Source organism: Saimiri boliviensis, chromosome 5, assembly GCF_048565385.1.
Source record: "Saimiri boliviensis isolate mSaiBol1 chromosome 5, mSaiBol1.pri, whole genome shotgun sequence".
Taxonomy (NCBI): Eukaryota; Metazoa; Chordata; class Mammalia; order Primates; family Cebidae; genus Saimiri; species Saimiri boliviensis.
In genome coordinates, this window is record NC_133453.1 from 238,138 (window position 1) to 261,849 (window position 23,712).

At 61.5% G+C, this 23,712-nt stretch overlaps 2 protein-coding genes across 6 annotated transcripts in view; both read right to left on the reverse strand.

The window, feature by feature from the left end:
• Positions 1-220: 220 nt before the first annotated feature.
• NEU4 (neuraminidase 4) lies at positions 221-8,525 on the reverse strand. The gene is made up of 4 exons (XM_039469978.2): positions 8,460-8,525; positions 5,703-5,906; positions 5,267-5,522; positions 221-4,355 (listed from the first exon to the last, which is right to left on the reverse strand). The coding sequence occupies exons 1-4, from the start codon at positions 8,490-8,492 to the stop codon at positions 3,373-3,375; spliced, it is 1,476 nt and encodes a 491-aa protein (XP_039325912.1). The 5' UTR covers positions 8,493-8,525; the 3' UTR covers positions 221-3,372.
• Positions 8,526-10,841: 2,316 nt separating this feature from the next.
• The window catches only part of GAL3ST2 (galactose-3-O-sulfotransferase 2), a 30,829-nt gene continuing 17,958 nt past the window's right edge, over positions 10,842-23,712 (reverse strand). For 2 of the 5 annotated variants that reach the window (XM_074398699.1, XM_003936781.4), the window contains exons 2-4: positions 18,664-18,753; positions 15,223-15,478; positions 10,842-13,537 (exon numbers count right to left, since the gene is read on the reverse strand). In XM_074398699.1, coding sequence (XP_074254800.1) covers positions 12,728-13,537; positions 15,223-15,478; positions 18,664-18,753 — 1,156 coding nt within the window. In that variant the 3' untranslated portion in view covers positions 10,842-12,727. The other 3 variants (XM_039469567.2, XM_039469566.2, XM_074398700.1) reach the window with 3 other exon arrangements.

A 23,712-nucleotide genomic window follows, 5' to 3' on the forward strand; every position in this document is an offset into this window, starting at 1 on the left:
GGCCATGCCCCGTCCACCTGCCCCCAGTCTCCGACCACCGAGGCCACGCCCCGTCCACCTGCCCCCAGTCTCCGACCACCGAGGCCACGCCCCATCCACCTGCCCCCAGTCTCCGACCACCGAGGCCACGCCCCATCCACCTGCCCCCAGACTCCGACCACCGAGGCCACGCCCCGTCCACCTGCCCCCAGTCTCCGACCACCGAGGCCACGCCCCACCTACCCTGCCCCCGGATTTGCAACTCAAGGAAAGTGAGAGCGACCCGGCGCTCGGGGCCACTGCTGGTCTCGGAGATCTGGGCAGCAGTGGACACCTGGGCCCAAACTCTCTTTTCTCTATCTTTGTCTTGTGTCTTTTATTTCTGCAATTTCTCGTCTCCTCACCAGCTGGGAGCAGCTCACAGAACCGTGCAGGGCTGGACCCTACAGCCCCAGGAAACTTACAATCCTGGTGGAAGAGAAAACGGAGCAGGCGAGTCACAGGTCACACAGAGAGAGTGTGAACAAGGCAGGGAGGTCCCACACGCTTTAAACAACCAGGTCTCAGGAAACTGCATTGTGAGGATAGCACCGAGGGGACGTGGATAAACCCTTCATGAGAATCTGCCCCCCGTGATCCAGTCACCTCCCGCCAGGGCCCACGTCCACAGCTGGGAAGGACAATTCCATATGGGATTTGCAGGGAGGGGGGAAGGGGAGCGACAATGGTGGAAGGAAGGAAAAGGGGCTGAGAGAGCAGCTGGAGGGAGCGCAGAGGTGGGGCAGGGGCTGCAGGAGCTGGTCAGATGCCCCGGGAGCTCGGGAGCTCCGCGTGGTTGGGGTTAGGGTCTGGTCTCTCCGGAGGCATAGGCTACCCAGGATGCCAGAGGGACTCATGCAGCCGTGAGGAAGGACTGTCCCCAGGCACAGCAACCTCCACCCGCAGACACCAGAGGTCCTGAGCCCTAGCAGGTCCTGCTGCAGTTGGGGCAGGAGGGCAGGAGGAAGGGTTCAAACTGGCCTGGACCGGGCAGCCTCCCCACACACCCTCTCCCAGTCTGAGGATCACACCTGGCAGAGCCTCCCGAGTCCTGAACAGCTGCTCAGACCTGGAGGAGCCAGGACCTCAGAGCCCTGGGCCCAACCTGAGGAGGTCACGGCTGCTGGGTGAGACCCGTGGCAAGGCCAGCTCCAGCCCCTTCTTCGGATTCGACCCAACCCCAGCCTCGTACGGTTCTCCAGCCACAGGCAGCCCGGGTCACTGAGAGGCTCTGTCACGGCGACCGGAGCTCCAGGAGGCCGGGCCTCCAGCCCGAGTCCATCTGACACAGGCTGCACACGGCCAGGCAGCAACGACCGGGACCCCCTGGGGTCTGAGGCCCCTGTGGACGGAGGAGGGACAGATGGCAAAGGTGGGAAGGTGTGCTGCTTCCTGGGTTGCTGCAACAAATCCCCTGACCTTCGGCTGAAGCGAAAGAGCAAGTCCTCTCGAGGCTCTGGAGGCCGAGTCTGACGCCACGGGGGACAGAGCCACACCCTCTCTGAGGGCTCCAGCACCAGGTCCTCCTGGCCTCTTCCAGCTCCGGGTGGCCCCTGGCCTCCGTGGCTGGTGGCAGCGTCACTGCAGCTTCTGCCTCCGCCTTGATATGGCATCGCCCTGTGTCTGTGGCTCACAAGGATAGTGGTCACTGGGTTAAACCCGTAGCACCCACTGTGACCTCCTCATACCTCCATCACGTCTGCAAAGGCCCCATTTCCAAATAAAGTAACAGTCTGAGCTTCCAGGCAGACATGAATGTGGGGATGCTGCTCACCCCAGTGTAGAAGGGAATGACGAAGAATGGGTCGTGCAGAGTTGCTATGGGCTCCACAGACTGCAGAACCCCAGAGAGGCCTGTGGTTCCTTTAGTTCAAATCTGAAGGCAGAAGAGTAGACTGTGATAACCCTGCTAGCCATGAGCCAGGACACACGCATGACAGGATGCACCCAGCACGTGATCCACACATACCCCAGATTCCCATAGGACACACACATGACAGAATGCACCCAGCACGTGATCCACATACGCCCCAGATTCCCATAGGACACACACATGACAGAATGCACCCAGCACGTGATCCACACATACCCCAGACTCCCACAGGACACACACATGACAATGCACCCAGCACGTGATCCACATACACCCCAGACTCCCATAGGACACACACATGACAGAATGCACCCAGCACGTGATCCACATACGCCCCAGATTCCCATAGGACACACACATGACAATGCACCCAGCACGTGATCCACACATACCCCAGACTCCCACAGGACACACGCATGACAGAATGCACCCAGCATGTGATCTCAGCTTACTGCAACCTCCGCTTCCCAGGTTCAAGTGATTCTCCTGCCTCAGCCTCCCAAGTAGTTGGGATGACAGGTGCCCACCACCACGCCTAGTTAATTTTTGTATTTTTAGTAGAGACCGGGTTCCACCATTTTGGCCAGGCTGGTCTCGAACTCCTGACCTCAGGTGATCCACCAGCCTTGGCCTCCCGAAGTGCTGAAATTACAGGCGTGAGCCATGGCGCCAGGCCTATTTTCCAGATTTTCTACAGTGAGCATATGTTGCTTTTATCACTAGAAAGGAAGACTTTAAAAGGAGAAGAAATGAAAAGGAACTTCCCTGGGGAAACAGCCCCAGTGGAGCCCAAGCCCCTCCAGGGTGGGTTCAGGGAGCGGGATACTGGGCTGACCCTGGAAGGTGACTCCCTCCTGGTGTCCAGCTCTGCTGGGAGAGGCCCTGCCTCCTGCTCCTCCAGCAGGAAGTTCCGAGAGCCCGGCAGACCACAGGCAAATCCCGGACACAGGAGGCTGACGGTCGACGCCGCGTCCCTCTCCGCGCCCTCCTCTGCCGGCTCCGGGACAGTTAGGAGCAGAATTTTGCTAAGGCAGCGAGATTCTGTAGTGGGGGTCAGAGAGGTGGGCTGGAGCAGAGCTACCCTCCCCAGGGCTTGAACCTGACAAGGAATGGAAAGAAACATCTACCCAGACACAAGCACAATCCGTTTATTTCTGGCCAGAAGGCAACAAGGAAGCAAGTACTTTGGACCAACAGCCACACCCTGGGACACCTGAGGTTCCACCATGGCCCTGGCAGCCTCGGAGGGAGCTGTGGGGTGTCGCCCAGGGCCCAGTGCCTGCCCCCACCCCGCCCTGCTCACCCCCAGCCCCTGTTCCCCTTCCTAAAGAGCAGCCCCTGCCTGAGAGCTCTGAGGAGCAACTTGTTCCTCACCCACAGGGTCCTCCCCAGGACCCCCCACATCCATCCTGGGGCACCCCAGCATATTCCACCCCTCCTCCCCGGGCACCCAAGGGGCATGGGCATGTCCTGGAGGCCTGTCAGGAGGGCCAGCAGTGCCCCCAAGGCTTGTCTCCCAGGGTGGGCAGCTGGGGGCCAGCAGGCACGTTCTCTAGGACGTCGTGTAGGGAGAATGTGCAGAAGGAAATCTGCTCATAGGAGGTCCTGGCCCCGCTCTCAAAAAGGCAGGCAAAGACCAGGGCCCCGCCAGGGGCCAGCCCAATGGATGCCAGGTCAGAGTAGCCACTGGGACCCTCGTAAATCACCCAGGGCTCCGTCCAGCTGTTCGGGTCCAGTGGGGACCGGCTCAGGCGGATGCCCATGTGCAGGCGAGCCTTGCGGCCCACGGGGTGGGAGTACAGCAGCCATGTGGGGCTCTGGGGCGTGGTGGCAGAGGGCGCTGGGGGCGCCAGGGTCCAGGACCCCACATCTCCGCTGACCCCAGGCCTGGGGCCGTCCCCCTGAGGCTGCGGATGGCTGAAGAGCCCTCCAGGCACCTGGCCTCCACGGGGGTCTTCAGCAGCCTCTTCGGGGGGTTCAAGGACTCCAGGACGGAGGCGTGGAGGGTGGGGGTCACTCCCAGGGCCCACTGACCATCCGCCATCCCGTGGCCTGCTGGGAGTGGGGGCTAGGAAGCCCACGATGCTGCCCTGGCAGCCCCAGGCAGTCTCAGGCAGGGTGGTCACGCGCACTGCGGGCAGGAAGGAGGTGCCCTCGTCGGTGCTGAGCGCCTGCACGCGGCTGCCCAGGGGGCTCCGGGCGTTGCAGTAGAGGAAGCTGCCGGCCTGCCCCCCATCCACTGCCGCCAGCTGGCACTCGCCTGAGCGCAGGTTGGGCACGAGGCCTCCGCAGCGCCAGGTGCGGCCGTGGTCATCGCTGTAGAAGGCGAAGGAGTGGGGGCTGGTCCGGCAGATCTTGCCAAAACACTCTCGGCGGTCCACGCGGTAGGTGTAGGCGGGCACCAGCAGGCGGCCAGAAGGCAGCTGCACGCCATGGCCCGGGCCCACCGCAAACGTGGCCCAATCTGCGGAGAGAAGTAGGGGTGGAGGGGCTGCTGGTTACCTGAGGTGGGGAGACGGAGGGAGGCACAGAAGGAAGGGGAAGAAGGGGCTGGTGCCTCGGGTCAGGACGGTCACTCGCCAACCGCCTTTCCACACGACTCATCCCAGCCGCCCTGAGTCCTCCCGAGCTGGACAAGCCTCTCACAGCCCTTAGCAGGTGCCCAGGAACACATGCGTCCCGGCTCCTCCGGCAGCCAGCCCCAAGCCCAGGTGGACAGCACCCAGGGAGACTGGTGAGCAGTGCCCACACAGAGAGCAGAGGGCAGCAGGGGCGTGAGGCCCTGCGGCAGAGTCCCTGGGTCAGCCATGTGTCCGCTCCACTCCCTGGTGTGGCTCCCACATGCCAGGGTCAGATAGCCGCAGGGGACAGGGTGGAGGGAAAGCTGTGGGCGAGGCCTGGCCAGGCTCCAGGCAGGGTGAGAAGGGAGTGAAGAGGAGAGGAAAGGGTAAGGGGGCGTGGCTGTTGGTTTGGGGGCCAAGAGACACCTCAGCGTCCAGCCCGCTCCTCTGCAGATACAGGCATGACCCGGGGGGATGACAGTCCTGCGTCAGCCATGCCTGCTCCTGCCCACCGGGTGCTGGGGGGACGACCAATACCCGTTTGCCTGGCACAGGACAGTCCTGGGGAGAGGGATGGTTGGTCTTCTTGTGGCTGAAGGCAGGGGCAGGGGTGGGCAGAATGGAAATTTCCAGCTGGGATCTTCTGTGTGGACCGTGGTCAATCAAAGGGACCCAGACCAGTGCCCTGCCCACCTGCCCTGCCCACCTGCTGTGCCCACCTACCATGCCCACCTGCCCTGCCCACCTACTCTGCCCACCTACCGTGCCCACCTGCCCTGCCCACCTGCCCTGCCCACCTGCCCTGCCCACCTACCCTGCACAGCACTGCCGATGGCCTCCTCGGTGAGGTCCCGGGCGCTGCCCCACGTGAGGCCTGCGTCATGGCTGGTCACATAGCAGAGTCGTGCGGCGTTCCTGCCTGTGGCGATCTGCACGGCCTCGGGCGTGTGACCCAGCACCGCAATGAAGAAGAGGAAGACGGTGCCTGTCGCAGCGTCGTGCACGGGGCAGGGGTTCATGGACCGGTGCTCCGCCAGGGCCGCCGTCCCCAGCACGTGCAGGGCACCCCACTGCCCAGAGGAGGAAGTGCCGCTGGCCAGGATGTCCAGGGACCTGGGCGCAGCCCCTGCAGGGCACCTTGGGAGAGCTGAGCCTGGTTTGCTCATCTCCACCTTGGCCACCCACCTGCCTGCCACCCAAACAGACCCCGCCCCCCGGGGAATGCAGCCCCAGCCAACCCGGCCACTTACCTGCACAGAGCCCCGGGCCAGTGTGCCCCTCCTCAGCACCAGGCGGTGGGCGTGGGCATCATCGGGGCTGAGCCGCTGCTCCACAAAGGCCAGCAGGGTGGGCCCGGGGGGCACGGGGAGCAGCGAGGGCACGCGGTAGGTCAGGCCCGTCCTCTCCCGCTCAAAGAGCACTGTCCTCGCAGGGGTACGAGGGGACCCCATGCTCTGCAGATCACAGCAGGGCCACAGGTCAGCAAGACAGGCCCAGGGAGCCCCACATTTGCCCCCCATCTGGATTGGGGATGCGGCTCAGGAGGTACAGACAGCCACAGCCCCTTCCCACACCTCAGCCTCTTCCTGCACCCACCGTGGGGTGCAGGAATATCTGGGGCATTCCCTACCCCACCCTCTTCACAGCCACTGCACCCCAAATATCTGTGGAATCAGCCCCTTTCCCTCTCAATATGACTCTGGGAGCTGACCCTTGCCAGGATGGTTGGGGCCAGGGTACATGGGAGGCTGGCCAGAGAGCCCTGGGGACCCTGTGAGCCATGTGCCTAGGATACAGGGTCATCCAGAATTCACCCAGCAGGAGAGCATGTGGTTAATCAGGACACAAAATCTCGAACAAGGAGGAGCTCCTTGTTCCCAAAATAGAGGCCACTGCAAACAGAGACACAGAGGTGCACCCACAGGTAGCCTCGGGAGCCACGGGGCTCTCTGGGGACAGGGGACCCACTGCCACTTCCTAAACCTCATCGAGTGGCCCAGAGCCAGGGATCCTACAGGGGACAGGTGCTGGGTGATCGGACCCCCACCCACAGGCAGCTGGCCCCACAGTGCCCTCACCCCACCCCTAGTGCCTGCAGAGCCCTGACCCGAGGAGCACCTGAGAAGCACCTTTGGGAATCAGAAGCCCCAAGCTGAGTGGGACTCGGGCAGCTGTTCTGGGTGTTTGCTCCCAAGCAGCACCCACAAGGGCAGGGCCTGGATTAGGGGGCACACATCGGGTCTACTTGCTGCAGGCAGGACCTTCCCAGGGGCCTCTCGGTCTGACTCACACAAAGGCAGGCTGAGCAGGGCATAAGCACGCACAGCCTGGTGCGGGGCGGTGGCAAAGTTGCAGACAGGTGGGAGTGCCGGTGCCCACCATGCAGGACATGGAGCGGTCAGAGCCACAGCCAGCCACCCAGGCTGGGCACACGGGGCACTGGATGGGAGGCGAAGGGAAGGGAGGAGGCGGGACATGGCCTGCTATGACCGGGACCTACGCACACTCAGGAGTCCAGCGGCACCCACAGATGGAGACCGGGATAAAGGTAAAACCCGGGCGGGCTTTGCTCCAACGCCTGAGGCCCAAACAGACACCGCCACCTCCAGCCACCTCTGCCCCAGGCCGCTGTTCCCAAAGGCTCTGGGACAGGGCAGCCAGCAGGCCTCTTCCTGCCGCTCAGCCCCCCTGCCAGTCTTGTGGCTTCTGAGAGCAGCTTCCTGTCCCCAGGAAGTCCCTGGCTCTGCTCTCAAAGGACAATTGTGGCCAAGTGGGAAGCAGGTGCAGACGCCACGTGCCCCTCTGGGCTGAGCAGGCACAAGCAAGACATTCTCTCAGCACTTGGCTCACTCCCCGAGGCCTGGACCACAGAAGCAGCTGCAGCCCCCCTGCAGCCCGGAGGCCCGGCCCACTCTGGGGACAGAGAGGGAGGGAAGGAGGCTCCAAGAACAGCTGATCACTCCCGTCATTGCACGGAGGGGAAACTGAGGCCCACAGAGGGGAATGGGGCTCCCACACATGTGGCTTGGGGTATCCTTGCCACGGCCAGGGCTTGGGCTCCACAGAGGGCCCCTCCGTCTCAGAGGCCAGACTGCTCAGTATGGCCAGCTCGGCACATTCCAGGGGTTTGGCTTGATTGGGACAGCTGTGTCCTGACATTAATCAGTGCCCCCTGCCCTCCTTGAAAGGGCCCTCCTCGGGGGTGTGGAGTCACAGAAGGGGAAACCGAGGCCCAAGGAAGCTGGGACCTCCAGGGGAACCTGGCCTTCTGGCCCCTGGACCTCTAGACAGGTTGTAGGGGGTCACTCTGGCTCGACAGGGGGCCGTCGCAGACACCTCACCCCTGGCAGCCAGTCCTGTGGGGCTCCCCCAGGGCCCTGAGGTCAGCCCAGGCCCTCTGCACACACCCTCTGGGGTCAGCACTCCTTGTCTGGGACCGCTCAGATGCAGAGCAGGACCACCTCGGTGAGGGGCTTCACAGGCACCCACGTAAAGCACGAGGCCCTTTGCACAGAATCCCAGCAGGGGGCCCTCGGGCAGCTCTGACCCTCAGCCTGTACTGTGAGCATCCTGTGCTCTGGCCAGGACAAAGACTCCAACCACAGACCCTTCACCTGGTGCAGCATCCCCAGCCAGCCCAGCTGCAGAAAGACCCTGTGGTCTGGGGCCGCCCCCCGCTGCATTGGGCCCCTCACAACCGGTCTGTCTCCATGACACGCCCTGAATCTGCCCTCAGGAACCCTCACTGTCACACCCATCCTATGGGCCAAGAAACCGCTCCGTTGGGAGACACGTGTGGAACCCTTGCTGTAGGGCACCTCGGGATCCATGCAGCCCGCCCCATGTTTGAGGGGTGAGCAGCCACCCAGGGCCTGGCAAGGGGACTCGTCCACCACCCCCCAGACAGAGGGGGCGGCCAGCGAAATGGATGCCTGAGGAGCAGGTCCTGGCCCCGAGCACCAAGGTAGAGGGTCAGGGCGTGGGGAATGCACAGGGCAGGGACTCACCGGCCACCTCGGGAAGGCTGCAGAGCTCATCATGGGTGGCCGCCTCTCCTGGCCCAGAGCAGAGACAAGGACTCACTGTGCAGGGGGCAGGCCAGGGAGCTGGCCACGCCCCAGGGCGACGTCAGGACCTCGGAGCCTCCCAAGTGGCACGGCTCCACTGAAGCCCAGAGCAGAGGCACGGGCGCAGATGGGCACCCAGGAGCCACACGACAGCAGAGCCAACACAGATGCCTAGGACCCAGGGCTCGCTCTCCAACAAGGGCCATGCTGAGATAGGCCTGGCTGTGGGGCCAGAGTCGGCCTCCCGGGGACACAGGGTCTGCAGCTCCAGAGGCACGGCCGGGCAGGGGGGCTCCGAGGGCAGGGCCTCCCTTGGCACAGCACAGCTGTGCAGGACCCGCCTCGCTGGGCCCCAGCTCTGCAGCCATGCTCCTGGCAGGCCAACACCCCACCCCAATGTCCTGTGCCTCTTAGGGCCCAGGTGACCCCTCCCCAGCACAACCGCCCCCGCAGCACTCCTGCCAGCCCCGTTCTCGCTGGCCCGACCCAGGCCGCCATTTCCAAGGCAGCCTTGGTAACTGATGCTCGCATGACTGCTGCCCAGGCCAGAATCTCAGAGAAGGCCGCGGGTCCTGGTGCGCTCTGAGGGAGGCAGCCTCCGGGGGCTCCCTGGGCCCTGAACACCCTCCCTCTGCACTGTCCCCCCATTCCCCGCGAAGGGCGTCCTTGGCCGCTTCTGAAATCTCGGGGGCTGTGGTGGGAGACAGGCTGAGGTGCAGCAGGAGGTCACGTGGTTTCCAGGCTGAGATGAGAAACCTGTCATCCCCCCAGGTCCTGGGGGCCTGATGGGATTTACTGGAGGGAGCTGGGAGGGGGCCAGGGAGGACACGGGAGAGAGGGAAGCGGGAGGGGTGGGCCCCAGCTCCTCCCAAATCTCCAGCATGGCCCCCGTGGGCCAGGAGCGGTGTGTGGAGTGCAGGCGGCTCCGCCATGGCACGCAGCCCTCCTGCTCACAGCCAAGAATCCTGGGGCAGGGGCAGCTGGGTGGGAAGGGACAACCTCCCCTCCTCTCAGAAGCCCCACCCCGACCAGAACCAGGCAGCCATCTCCCTTTTCCTGTCCCCCAAGACTGGGAGAGTCTGACAGGGCCGCTCCTAAGCACCCAGGCTCACAGGGAAACGGGGCCTGCAGGCCCCCACATCATCTGGCAAAGGCCCCTCCTCAGCCACCCTGAGACAGAGGCAGGATCTGGAGCAGGGCTGTTTAACCAGGCTGTGCCCACAGAGCGGGGGTGGGGGACAGACCTCACCCCCTCTGCTTGAGGCTTTTCAAGCCAGCTTTTTCAACCTAGAGATTTCACAGAAAAGCGCATGTTTCCAGCTTCTCTGGAAAAATCAGATCTTCCCTCAGGCATCGCCCACTTCCCCTGGGCACCCTGCCTGGACAAGTGGCAATCTACCCGGGCATGTGCCAGCCATAGGTACCCCCAGTCGTCACCCCGTGGCCCACGGCTGCCCAGAGGTCCCTGGGCACATCTGAGGCTCTGTCCCTGCGGGGTGAAAGCCACTGGGGGAAGCTTTCCTTAACCTCCTTCCTGAGCTCTGGCAGCCAAGGACCCACACTGACCCCAGCTTCACACGGACGCTGGGATGTGCCTCTCCCAGGAGCAGTTTCGGCCTCTCCACGTTCCCGCTTCTCCGGACTGGGCGATGCTGCGGCATTTTAACTATCCGTTCTCAACACGCACCCTGAACAGGCTGTTCTAAAACTCAGCTGGAAACCATATACAGTTTTACTTCCCCATAATTACCCCCAAATTTCTACGCAAAATCACAGGACCAGTTTCTGTTCCGCCAACCTCGAAGGCAGAGACAATGACAGTGCAGCACTCTTGGAACTTCATTTCTTCAGTGCCCGTGGGGCTGAGGGCAGGCTCCAAGCCTGAGGACAGGGCTACCACCGTAGCGGCCAATTCGTCCAACCCTCCTCCTCCTCCCCAGAGGCAACCTGAGCCCTGCTTAGAAGCGGCACCTCCTCATCCTGTTCTCACCCACCATCCCACCATCCCTCAGTCATGGGACCATGCATGCCAAGGGGCCCGGAGGGTTCTGCCTAATCCTCAGAGAATAACTGGATGCTGAAAACTGCGTCTTTCTTCAACTCAGGGAAATGTGTCTGTGGCAAGCCAGGTCTCACCAGCGCAAGCCTCCTAACAACCGCTTGAGCACACTGACTGAAGGTTAAGTTAAATGTTAAAGCTGAGAGAGCCGCTGCCCTCATACAAAGGCCAGGATGTAACAAAAGCCCACCATGAGTTCTGCCCCCCGCTTTCCTGGGCTGTGAGGCATGATCACACAACAGAGGCATTCTTAACAGGACCCATTTAAGATTAAACAACTTTTATTGGGGGTCTGAAAAAACTCCCCAGGCCTCCACAAACAAATTTATTGGGGTCGGAAGGAACTCCCCAAACCTCCATGATTTAGCAGAAGACAAGATAAGGGTAATCACCCAGGCACCTGGACCTATTTAGATTAAGTAAACTGACTGAGGCTACAGAGGCGCGGCTTCAGAACTCAGGCCTCAGTTACAGACGGGAAGAATTGAACCCCATGTGTCTTTAGGTCAGGCGTCCCCAATCTTATTACACAGGGGGCCAGTTCACTGTCCCTCAGACCGTCGGAGGGCCGCCACATCCTGTGCTCCTCTCACTGACCACCAATGAAAGAGGCGCCCCTTCCTGAAGTGCTGCGGGGGGCCGGAGAAATGGCCTCAGGGGGCTGCATGCGGCCCGCGGGCCGGGTTGTAGTTTGGGGACGCCTGATTTAGGCAAATGTGTGCTTACACGTAGACACATAGCTCAGAAGATACAAGCTCTGGACAAACTCTGTAACCTGGAGTTGGTCTGGCGATCGTTCCCAGGCCTTCTCCCTGTAACCCGTTAAGGAAACAAACACTCTTCCTCCCAGGGCATCTGCATCTCCTCACTGCACCTTCGCAGCCCAGCCCTGGGTTTAGCCGGGAACGTTTTGCTCTCTGTGTGACCTGCCTTCTCATGTGTGGTCTCTTCTGTCTTCTGGGACTCCTGTCATTGGCCTGTGGGCTCATCCCGGGCCTGCTTTCCTGTTACCCGGCAGAATGCCCTACTGTGCCCTCCCTGGGCTGAGCCAAGAAGAGTGGCCTGCAGGGGTCCCTGGGCTGCGTAGGGGAGGGTGGCCTGCAGGGTTCCCTGGGCTGAGGAGTGGAGGGTGGCCTGCAGGGGTCCCTGGGCTGAGGGGTGGAGGGTGGCCTGCAGGGGTCCCTAGGCTGAGTCGGGGAGGGAGGCCTGCAGGGGTCCCTGGGCTGAGGGAGGGAGGGTGGCCTTCCAAACGTGCTGCCAGGTAGGTGCGTTTCCTGGGCGCCCCAGGCACTGGCTTGTCCCCATGTGTGCACCCCTTTACCTGTTAACCACCCCCCTCCCCAGCAGCCAGGATCACATCCTGCCAGGCAGGGAGGCTCTGCCCCTCCAGATGAATGACAAAGATGGTGCCCACAGCTGCCCTCTGGCACCACGCCTGGCACCACCTCCAAGGCAACCGTGGGTGTGTGGCGCCCCAACCACTCCTGCCTCATTTGGTGAGTCAGACGTCCTCTCCTCCGCCAGCATTTGTGCCTGACAGCAGAGGCTGCGGAGGTGAGTTCGACCTCACCCCCTGTCTTTTGAGTAGCTGTCCCATCTCTCTGTAGAAAACGTCCTTCCATCAGAAGTAAACCTCCTATAGCCAAAGATGGGAGCTGCTTCCACACGGCTCCCCCATCACTGGCTGCAGGGCTGAGCCTGGGTCTTTGTGGCACTGCCTGTGCCTGGGCATGTCTCTGGGACCAGCACCTTGTTGCCAGCGCTGAGAAATCCAGGGGAGACACTGAGCTCCTCCGAGAACCCACAGCCCCAGTGCCAGGCACGTCGGGAGTCCCGGGGTCACGGGCATGGGGTTCTGCCAGGCAGCGTGCTGGCCTGTGGTCAAACATCCCTCACTCCGCCACCCTCGTGTTCGGTACTATTCGGTGAACTGAGGCACAGCCTCGGGCCAGGTGGGGCTTCCACCCGGGCTCAGGACCCTCTCTGGGAGGGGTCTGGGCGGATCACGGAGGTGGGGGGGCGGCTTTTCACTGGGGTCTCCACCTTCATTTTAGAGCAGGGGCCGGCGAGCCTGGGTTTCCCAACCGCGAAGAGAGAGGGGCTGGTGTCAGCGGGAGGCCCCGGCCCCCGCCCCTGTACGCTCCCCCCTCTACGGGATGTTCTTGGGGGGCTTCTCCGGGAACTGCAGGGAGTACAGGTGGGCCATGTACTGGAGCTCGGGCCTCACCAGCCGCTGGCACACGCGCCGCGTCTGGTTGTCCAGGCCTGGCCTGAGGTTGTAGCCCAGGATGTCGGCCGCGCCGGGCTGGTAGGGGCGCAGGCCCGGGTCGTGGATCTGCGTCCGGTTCTGGGGCGCGCCACCGTCCTGCAGGCACAGGACCGCGAGTTCGCGCCTCCGCGTCCGGAGCCGCGCCACCTCCCCGCGCAGCCGCCGTGGGCCCAGCTCGGCGCGCAGCTGCCCCCAGAAGCTGCGGTTGAAATGCTGGTACAAGCGCCAGTCCAGCGCGCACCAGCGCCGCGCGCGCTCGCGAGTCTCGGGCGCCAGGCGGGTCACGGAGCGCGCGCTGCGGGAGTTGAGCCTGAAGGCCACCACGTCGTCCAGCGCCCAGCGCAGCCGGCGCCGCAGCAGCACCAGGGACTCGTCGAAGTGCTCGGCGATGAGCACCAGCTGGAAGCGCCGCTCCACCTCCGCGATGCGCGCGCGCACGTAGCCCTCCTCGGCCGGCGCGTTGGGGTCGAAGCCGAAGTCGAACCACATGTTGTTCTTGGCGTAGACGTTCCTGAGGAGGTGGCTGTCGTTATAGAACGTCCGCGGCGAGGCCAGGAACGCGTCCAGGCTCGGGGCGCCCTGGAAGGCGGGCGCGTAGGTTTTGTAGTAGATGAAGGAGGACTCCAGCTGGAACACAGGGTTTCTCAGGATGGAGAAGTAGAACGTGTCGTTGGGCATGACTTTCTGCACCTGCATGGGGACCGAGAGGCGGACTGCAGACCGCGGGCTGGAGCAGGGTGGCCCACCCGCGGGGAGGAGGCGCGCCCTGGCCACATCGCCCAAGCAGCCCCCCATCCTCACATCTGCGGAGGGACCTGGGCCGGGCGCCTCCTCGTGCTGCAGCTCCGGAAGCAGACCAGGGCCACATGCAGGCCCTGCAGCCCAGTCACTGGTGTCCGGGTGCCCAGAGCAGGGGCCGAGGACGCCAGGAAGGGGCCTCAGGAGGAGGAGGCCGCGGCGAGAGCAGGAGGCGGGAGGCGGGAGGCGGGAGGCGGGAGAGGGAGCTCCCATTGGCACCTGGAGGCAACCCAGAGGCCTCAAAGGGTGGCATGCCGTGGGGCACAGACGCCGCACGAAGGGCCCTCCGCGGGCCCGGACACAGGGGACCTTCAGCACTCCACCAGCTGCCCACGGGCCAGGGTGACACCCACCTAACACACAAGGAAAGTGAGGCCCGGAGAAGCCCGGTGACTCAGGTTCCCCGCAGGGTGGGTCTGGACTCACCTTCTCGTGCCCACTCAGAGGTCACGGAGGTCATACCCCACCCACAGAAAGTAAAGGCATGCAAAAAATCACGCCCAACTACACGGTCTGCTTCTCCATCCTCAGAAACCCCGCGTGATGGGAGGCCTCCTCTCCTCCCTGCCCCTATCTTCTTCCTTTCCCCCGCCTCCCGGCCCCTTCTCGTCCCTCTGCCCCAAGGCCCCCACTCCACAGCACACCCAGGCTGCCCGGCTCTGCCCGTCACCACCTGGTCTCCCTTTGGCCGCGCCTGAATACCTAGCCCCTGGTGGCCATTTGCCACAGAGCGCTGGGGTGACCCTAAAACACCCGTGCCTGCCCACAGCCCTCCCACCCACATTCCCTGCCCTGCTTCCTCTGTAAGAAAGGTCAGGGACGGCCTGGGGGAAGGCCAGCTCTATGCTGAGAACCCAGGGACTGGAGGGGGCCCTGCAACCATAGGCGTGAAGGTCATAGGGTGAGGAGAGCTGGGCCTGTGCAGAAGCAGAGGGGGCCAGAGAAGGAAGGCGCTGGGGACGCCCTTGGGCAGGGGCTGTGGGGCTCTAGGTCTCATTCCAAGAGCAACTGCAGGCCACGGACTGCCTGGAGGGGCGGGGGTTGGCTCAGCTGGGCTTGTGGTCCAGACCCTCCCCATTCCTCTCTGCACGCCTCACCCCCAAGCCTTACACCACTTCCCTCAAGCCTCCAGGCTACACCACCCGACCCCACAACCACAGTCAAGACCGCTACCCGCCCTCCTCCCCACAGGCCCCGCCCTACTCCCCACAGGGCCCACCTTCCTCCCCACAGGCCCCGCCCTCCTCCCCGCAGGCCCCGCCCTACTCCCCACAGGGCCCACCTTCCTCTCCACAGGCCCCGCCCATCTCCCCACAGGCCCCGCCCTCCTTACCCAGAGGCCCTGCCCTCCTCCCCGTAGGTCCCGCCCTACTCACCACAGGGCCCACCTTCCTCCCCACAGGCCCCGCCCTCCTCCCCACAGGCCCCGCCCTACTCCCCACAGGGCCCACCTTCTTCTCCACAGGCCCCGCCCTCCTCCCCGCAGGCCCCGCCCTACTCCCCACAGGGCCCACCTTCTTCTCTACAGGCCCCGCCCTCCTCCCAGCAGGCCCCGCCCTCCTCCCCCGCAGGCGCACCTCAGGCGGGTTGAACCTTAGGTGGTTGCACATGATGTTGAATCGCTGCTGCGACCCTACACCTTCCACGTAGCGCGCCAGGAAGAACCAGGGGTAGCCGAGGTGGACGTGCCAGCCGGCAGGCAGCGCCACAGAGAGGTTGTGGGTCTCCGCGAAGCGGTAGAGGATGTTGAGCACCGTGCTGCTGGCCGTCTTGTGCGTCTTCAGGAACATGATGTTGGTGACAGGCGGCCCCTCGGCCTCACCCCCAAACAGGCTGGGAGGGAGGGCGCACGCCATGTCAGCAAGGGTGCAGATGCCCTGACCCATGCCCAACAGCGACCCCTGGCCCGACAGCCCCAAAGAAAGACCTTCCAACCTGAGCCCCCCATCTCTGGGCCGGGGGCCCACTGGGTAAGCACCAACCCATGGCCCCAACCCTTGCCCCACTCCACAGCCTCCCATCCGGTGGCCTGAACACACACTCCCCAGCTATCTCCCATAACCATGCTTCCCCAACCCTGTGCCCCTGAGAACTAAAAACCCTAACACCCCCCACAACTGACTAAAGAACCCCCTATTGGCCAAGGGGGCCCCAGACACACCTTAAAACTGAGTTCCCAGCAGTGATGGGATGGGAGGTCAGACACCTCATCACAGCCCCTCCCCTCTGCGGTTTAGACACTGCAACTGCCCAGCGTGAATGTTAAAACAGAGACCATAAAGAAAATGTGGTACATAGACATCATGGAATACTATGCAGCCGTAAAAAAAGGATGAGTTCATGTCCTTTGCAGGGACATGAATGGTGCTAGAAACCATCATCCTCAGCAAACTAACACAGGAACAGAAAACCAAACACTGTGTGTTCTCACTCATAAATGGGAATTGAACAATGAGAATACATGGATACAGGGAGGGGAACAGCACACACTGGGGCCTGTCAGGGGAGGTGCGGAAAATGGAGAGAAAGCATTAGGACAAACACCTAATGCATGCAGGGCTTAAAACCTAGATGATGGGTTGATGGGTGCAACAAATCACCTTGGCACATGTATACCTATGTAACAAACCTGCACGTTCCGCACATGTATCCCAGAACTTACAGTAAAATTTTAAAAAAGATTTTTTTTTTTTTTAGCAAAAAGAGACCATAGCCTGGCAGAACCGACTGCGGCCATAAGACAGCAAATCCTCAACAGGACTCAAGGCCACGCCAGGCAGGGGCTCCGTCACGCACGCTGCACTTAAAGCAGAAGCCAGGTTCTCCCGGCCACAGGCTTCTCTTTTTCTCTGGCAGCCAAACACTGGCCTTGAGATGAACCACGTGAAACCAGGTCCCACTCAGCCCCCGCCAGACGCGCCTCACTGACCCATGCTCCACTGGCTGCAACTGCAGCTGCACTGGGACAGGAGCCTCATTTCAGCAGCTGTCTCCTGAGCAAGGACCCCTGGCCCGGACTGGTTCTGGCGGTTCAGAGGCTGCACATCAAGGGCCTCCCGTCCCGGCTTCACCTGCTGAACATGTACTTGGCCAAGCTGTTCTGAGTAAGCCCCTGTCCCGTCCACCCCACCCCTGCGAAGTATCCACTCACAGTCTGTGTCAGCTGCTGTGCTTTCAGCCTGTGGGATGCCTGCACTTTATAAGAAACAAAGTCTCCTCCAAATTTATAGATGTCATGATTCTTTAGTTGACACCCCCAACCCTGGAATCCAAACCCATACTAACTTCCACTGTGTCCCCAGCCCAGAGACCCTCAGTCCTGGCCTTGGGGGCCCCCACTGAGACAGCGTCCCCAGACCCGTCACTGTGCCCCCAACCTAGAGACCCTCAGCCCCAGCCTCGGGGTTCCCCATGGAGACAGTGCCTCCAGACCCATCACTGTGCCCCTCAGGGGCTACGCCATCTGCCCCACACGTCACCCCAGCCTTCTCCCTGGCTTCAGGGTGCCGGCACACTGCTGGCTCTGTGACCTCAGCCACACATGCAGCGCTTCTTGGCTGTCCCTTCACACCAAGAAAAGGAAGGACTCCAAAGCTGGGACCAGCAGCCAGATGTGGGGCTGGAGTGGATGCTGGGCCTACTCCTGGGACCCCATCATGATGCCCACCCAGTGGGCCTGAAGTAGCAGGTGCCCTGCCTGCCCCGGAGCAGGGCCAGCAGGAGTGACCAGGATGGTGGGGTCAGGGTAGCCTGGGGTGACAGAGGTGGGCAAAGACAGGGACCCTGGTACCTGTCTCCAGCAGCTTGGCCTAGAGGGTGTTGGTGCTCCCCTCCCTCCTCCAACCAGAGGGGCTGGGGAATGGTGGGGCCTGGAAGACCCCCAGCGCCTGGCTGAAGCCCTGGCCTGGAGGCACAGCTGGGCTGCAAGGTGGACACAGGGAGGTGGGCACAGGTGAGGTGGGCACGGGTGAGGTGGGCACAGGTGAGGTGGACACAGGTGAGGTGGGCACAGGTGGGGTGGGCATGGGCAGAGATGGGCATGGGCAGAGGTGGGCACGGGCAGAGGTGGGCACGGGTAAGGTGGGCACAGGCGAGGGGCACAGGTGAGGTGAGCACAGGCGAGGGGCACGAGCAAGGTGGGCATGGGTGAGGTGGGCACAGGTGAGGTGGACACAGGTGAGGGGCACAGGTGAGGTGAGCACAGGCGAGGGGCACGGGCAAGGTGGGCATGGGTGAGGTGGGCACAGGTGAGGTGGACACAGGTGAGGTGGGCACAGGTGGGGTGGGCACGGGCAGAGATGGGCATGGGCAGAGGTGGGCACGGGCAGAGGTGGGCATGGGTGAGGTTGGCACGGGTGAGGTGGGCACAGGCGAGGGGCACAGGTGAGGTGAGCACAGGCAAGGGGCACGGGCAAGGTGGGCACGGGTGAGGTGGGCACAGGTGAGGGGCACGGGTGAAATGGGTATGGGAGAGGTGGGCATGGGTGAGGGGCACAGGCGAGGTGGGCACAGGCAGGGTGGGCACGGGTGAGGTGGGCACAGGCAGGGTGGGCACGGGTGAGGTGGGCACAGGTGAGGTGGGCACAGGTGGCCACCTCTGCACCAGGGGCCCCACAGAGGCTGTGTCCCAGGCAGGTCAGGGAGAGGGTCTCCAGGCGGTCCCAGGGCTGCAACGTCTCACCTGAGCAGGGGTCTGACCTTTTCCTTCCCAGATTCAAACCTAGGCCCAGCCAGGCCCACCTCTGCTGTGAGGAGCAAGAAGGCGGCCTCCAGCCCTGCCTCCCACACCTTGGTACCCTCTGCACACACTGGCTCTGCCCCCAAACCCCTGCTCCCCAGAGTCCTCCCCGGAGGCCGGGTGGGTTCATGGTTCACAGGAGACGTTCGTGGGTCTCCCAAGGAAGGGCCCATCCAACCCTCCTCTTCCAGAAGGATGCAGGCCCGGTGGGGAGGCGTGACTGTGCTGGGGTCCCCGGCTCTGCCCTCGGGGCTGTTGGGGGTCCCAGGGCAGGACTTACGGTGTGAGCAGCTCCAAGTCTGTGTGCAGGAATCCAGCCAGCAGGAGCAGCGTCAGGGCAAGGAGGAGGAGGAGGATGACCCGGAAGTACCTGTGGGCGGGGCATGCCGTGAGTGCCCAGGCCGGGCTGCACCAGCCCCACCCCCACCTCCCATCCCAGATCACACAGGTCTGGGCCTCCCCTTCAGCTCTGTAACGTCTTGTCCTGAAACTCACTGGGTGCCCGCCCAGGGGTCAGGGGGTGACCTGGGACGGGCATGAATCTGACTCCACGTTGAACACCCTGCCTGGCTCAGGGCAGGAAAGAGCCTCATGGATGAGCCATCCCCTTCCCTGGGGCCCACAAGCTGCCAGAGCCACGCTACTGGGACCAGAGGTGGGAGCGGGTCAGGGGACCTCTGCCCCCTCAGGGCCCCCTGGGAGACTGTGATGGGATGGAGACCCTGAGCTGAGCACCCCCAGGGGGACTGGAGAGGCTGAGAGGTTGGTGCAATGGACTGTGCGCCCCCAAAATCCATAGGCCAAGCACCTAACACCCAGCATGATGGCACCTGGAGGTGGGGCCTCTGGGACGTGGTGGGCTGGAGGAGGTTGTGAGGGAGGTGGAGTCCCTGTAGTGGGAGTCATGTCCTTGTAAGAAGGAAGAGACCAGAGAGTGGCCTCCTCTCCCCACTCTGGCTCCCCACATAGGGGCACAGAGAGAAGGCGGTATCTGCAGGCCCAGAGGAGGCCCGCCCCAGGAACCTGCCACACTGGCCTCCGGAACCGTGAGAAGCACATGTCTGCCGCTGAAGCCACCCTGTCTGTGGTGTCTGCTGTGGCAGCCAGGATGACTGAGCCCGGGACCAGCATGATGTCTCGACAGAGGTGGGGCCCTCACAAGGAGGCTTCAGAAGACCAGGCCTGGGTCCCAGGAACCTGGCAGGTGCAGCCAGATCAGAGAAGAGCAGATCCGGATGAGGCCTGCCTCAGAGTCAGGTGGGGAGCCAGGGTACCCCATCCTCTGAGCAAAGCCCCCCATCAGTAGAGAGCTGCAAAGGGGTCTCACAATGATGGATTGGGGGTGCCACAAGGGCTGTGTCCCCTCAATGATGGGGTGGGGGTGCCACATGGGGCCAGCTCAGGGCCACCAATAGCCCAGCTCCCCAGGGGAACCACCCAGTAACCATCTATCCCTGGCACGCAGCCGCTGGTCAGGGCCACTCTGTTTCCCAGCCCCACGTGCTCTCTGACCCCACCCACTGACCCTGCTCCGTGCCTCCCCGCTCAGACAAGACCAGAACTGACCGTGCACACCTCGGCCATCAGGGAAAGAACCGTGCGATGTGGGGAGGTGGCTGTGCCGGGCTCCACTCGTGACAGTGGAATAATTAACTCTGAGACACATCTGTCTTCTGCAGAAGCAGACCGAGCAGGGCCCTGATTTGTGGTGACACATCCGTGGCCGGCCCAGGGAGGGCTCCCGCCCCGGTTCTCGGCAGCTTCCGTGCTGACCAGGATGCTCTGAGCCTGCTTTGTATGTTTCCTGGCCCAGGCCTGGGGTGAGCCACGTTTCCAAAGGGCCCTGGGTTCCACTGGTAGGAAGCGGCCTTTGGGGATCGCAGTCTGGGTGCTGGGGTGCTCACTGCCCAGAGAAGGCCGCATGTCTGGGCCTTCTCTGTAGTCAGAACTCAGAGCTACACGTTGGAAGACGGAACCCTCACCAAGAACCTCCAGCTCCAGTTCAACACTGCGGCTTTCAGCAGAACTTCTGTGTGTGACATCTTGTCTCCTTTCTTCCACACCAAGGGTCTGGGTCTCAAAGACACTGGGGATGGCAGAACTAGGACCCCCCCATAATTTCTCACCTGCTTCAGGCTCACGGCACACCCAGCACCTCAGCCACCAACGCCAGTTCCCACCGTGGCACTCCCACAGCCACACCTGCAGGCCCTGCAGAGGCACAGGAGTTTCCCTGCCCTCCGTTCACCTCTGCCCTACTATGCCCTTCAATGCCTTCTCCAGTCCTTATGGCAAAATGGGAACCACCTCGGAGAGGCGCGCCCAGCGGCCAACACCCAGTAAACGTTAGAATCCCAGGCGCAGGGAGGCGAGTGCAAGGGGCCGACGAGCAGAGAGGGCCGCGCCCCCCCCGCAGGGTCAGGGTCCCACGGGACATCCTCGTGAGAAAGGACTTGTTTCCCACACCCAAACATGGCCCCACACAGAGTAGGTAGGATTCCTGCCCTGCCACCGAACCACTTCTGTGGACTTGCCAAGACCCTCCCAGGGAAAGCGACTGCACCGGGTGGAAGGGGCAGTTTTACAGCTCGGCATAGTTAGAGTTTAACCCACTGATAAGCCCACGAAGGACTTCACCAGCCTGGCCTCTCAGCGCCTCGGTTTGCCATGCCTTTGTTCCGCCATATTAAACTCCTTCCTCAAACACTCTGCGCTTTTATAGCCCCTCATGCACTTTTATACCCGCTCTGCACTTTTATGGGACACACTGGCCATCTGTTAGAGGCATTGCATTCACACTTACAATAACCCCCTCGGCCTTGGGGCAGCATGAACCGGTCTCTGTTCTCTGCAGCTACCCAATTAAAACAATGATGTTTCGCCGGGCGCAGTGGCTCACTCCTGTAATCCCAGCACTTTGGGAGGCCGAGGCAGGTGGATCACAAGGTCAAGAAATCGAGACCATTCCGGTCAACATGGTGAAACCCCACCTCTACTAAAAATTTAAAAAAAAATTAGCTGGGCATGGTGGCGCGTGCCTGTAATCCCAGCTACTCAGGAGGCTGAGGCCGGAGAATTGCCTGAACCCAGGAGGCGGAGGTTGCGGTGAGCCGAGATCGCGCCATTGCACTCCAGCCTGGGTAACAAGAGCGAAACTCCGTCTCGAAAAAAAATTCTCTAGGCCGCTGTTCCCCATCAACAGGGGTCAGGCAGGGTGGTCAGTGTTGGAGCAACCGGGAAGGGGGTGACCTGGGGGCCCCAGAGGTGAGCCCAGCCGCAGGCACACTTGACCGACCCAGGGGACCATGGGGCAGGAAGTGGGTGATGTGTTCAGCCAAGCAGAGAGATGAGGCTTCTGTCCTTACACCCAGGAGTTACACAGTGTCACACTCTCCTTTAAGGAGAGCCCGTGGCTGCACTACTGTGAACTCACCAAAAACCACTGAATTGTGCACTTTAATCGGGTACGTTCTTTGGTATGTGAATTACATCTCAATAATGCTGTTTACAAAATCTATTTTAAAATGATAAAGAGTTCACCTGCTGCAAAACTTGAAAGCCAAGGATTACAGGGGAGGGAAATGAAATATTGCTAAAAATGATAAAGCATTTGACATTGCTTTCAAGCGTTTTTGGCTTTTAGTGGCTTCCTGAAGTCCCCAGGACCCTCCCTTCAAGCTGAAGCTGCCGTATGTGATTTGCAACTGTGGGGCCTGTGGCCAGGCCCTGCTGCCTTTGCTCTGAGGTTGCCGGAGAGCTCAGTGGATCCCAAAGAGCCTCAAACTTCCTGCTGTTGCAGCCTCGGGGCTTGGAGGCCTGCTGCCTCCTTGGGAGCACCCAGAAGGTCTGGTTTTCCAGCTCTGGGCAGGGCCACGAGGGGCCACGGTGCACCGGCCCTAGCAAATGGCTCCAGCAAGTCCCTGAGGCTCCCCAAAAGAAAGAGCAGAGAGGCTGGGGAGGCACTGGCCCAAATCCAGTGGGGACAGCGCAGACAGCCCGAGGTGCCAGCCCAGGGCCTGCAAGCACACCCAGTGACCTGTAAGTGCCAGCAGGATGGCAGTTTGCAGGGCATTCAGGGAGAATCCTGCGACTCTGAGTAAGAACCAACAGAATATCTAAAATTAGGGGTATAAAAGTCTTGGCCAGGTGTAGTGGCTCACACCTGTAATCCCAGCACTTTACGGGCTGAGATGGCCGGATCAATTAGTCAAGGAGTTCAAGACCAGCCTAGGGAATACAGTGAGACTCCCACCTCTACGAAAAAATCAAACATTAGCCAGGTGTGGGGGCTGGAGACTGTGGTCCCAGCTACTCAAGGGGCTGAAGCCGGAGGATCACCTGAGCCATTCAGGTCTGGGCTGCAATGAGCCTTAATCTCACCACTGCACTCCAGCCCAGTGACAGAGCCAGGCTGTCTAAACAAATAAACAAACAACAACAACAGATGCTTTAAGGCATCCCATCTCCAGCTCAGGGAACTTCCAGTTTGGGAAACCTTTATGATCATGAGCAAAATTCATGGAAATTCTTATGCTGATGGTTTGTTTGCACCCAGGATTAGACAAACAAATGTAAGAGGATATTTTCCTCTCACATTTCACCCCATTTTCTTTTTAAACTCTTTTGGCGAAAGCATTTTAAAAGAAAAGGCATCTCTGGTCCCAGGTTTTGTCTGACCTCTCATGACTGGGATGGTTTACTCCTAGACAGACAGGTCCTGAGTTATTAGGAAAGCTCATTTTTAGCAGGTTGTGAAGTCTCATGTCCTATGAAGAGAAATAGGGGAAGGAAGAAAGATAAACAACAACAAACCAAAGAACAATCCTGGAAAAATCGATACAGGCCACATACTCTGAAGCCCATGCCTCGGCAGCCAGACATGAAAGTGACATATGTATGTGAACAGGTTTAAGTTGTGTGGCTTCAATTCACAGGGCTTTATGAAAGCACAGCTTAGGTTTCAGTGACTCCAAATTAGGAAAAATGGGGGCGGGGTGGCTCCTACATGTAATCCCGGCACATTGGGAGGCCCAGGCAGTGAATCACCTGAGGTCAGAAGTTTGAGACCAGCCTGGCCAACATGGTGAAACCCTATCTCTACTAAAAAAATAAAAATACAAAAATTAGCTGGATGTGGTAGCAGGTGCCTGTAATCCCAGCTACTCGGGAGGCTGATGCAGGAGAATTGCTTGAACCCAGGTAGTAGAGATTGCAGTGAGCTGAGATCACTCCACCACACTCCAGCCTGGGCGACAAAAGTGAAACTCCATCTTAGAAAAAAAGAAAAGAAAAATCGGGGGTGAAGCAAAGGGAAAAAATTGAAAACATT

What these genes read in the sequence shown, in the direction of transcription:
- NEU4 (XM_039469978.2), bottom strand. Translation starts at nt 8,492, where the DNA reads ATGATGAGCTCTGCAGCCTTCCCGAGGTGGCCG. An exon ending in CAGCCTTCCCGAGGTGGCCG is followed by an intron (nt 5,907 to 8,459) that starts GTGAGTCCCTGC and finishes TGTGATCTGCAG; the next exon opens with AGCATGGGGTCCCCTCGTAC. An exon ending in TGGCCCGGGGCTCTGTGCAG is followed by an intron (nt 5,523 to 5,702) that starts GTAAGTGGCCGG and finishes TCCTCTGGGCAG; the next exon opens with TGGGGTGCCCTGCACGTGCT.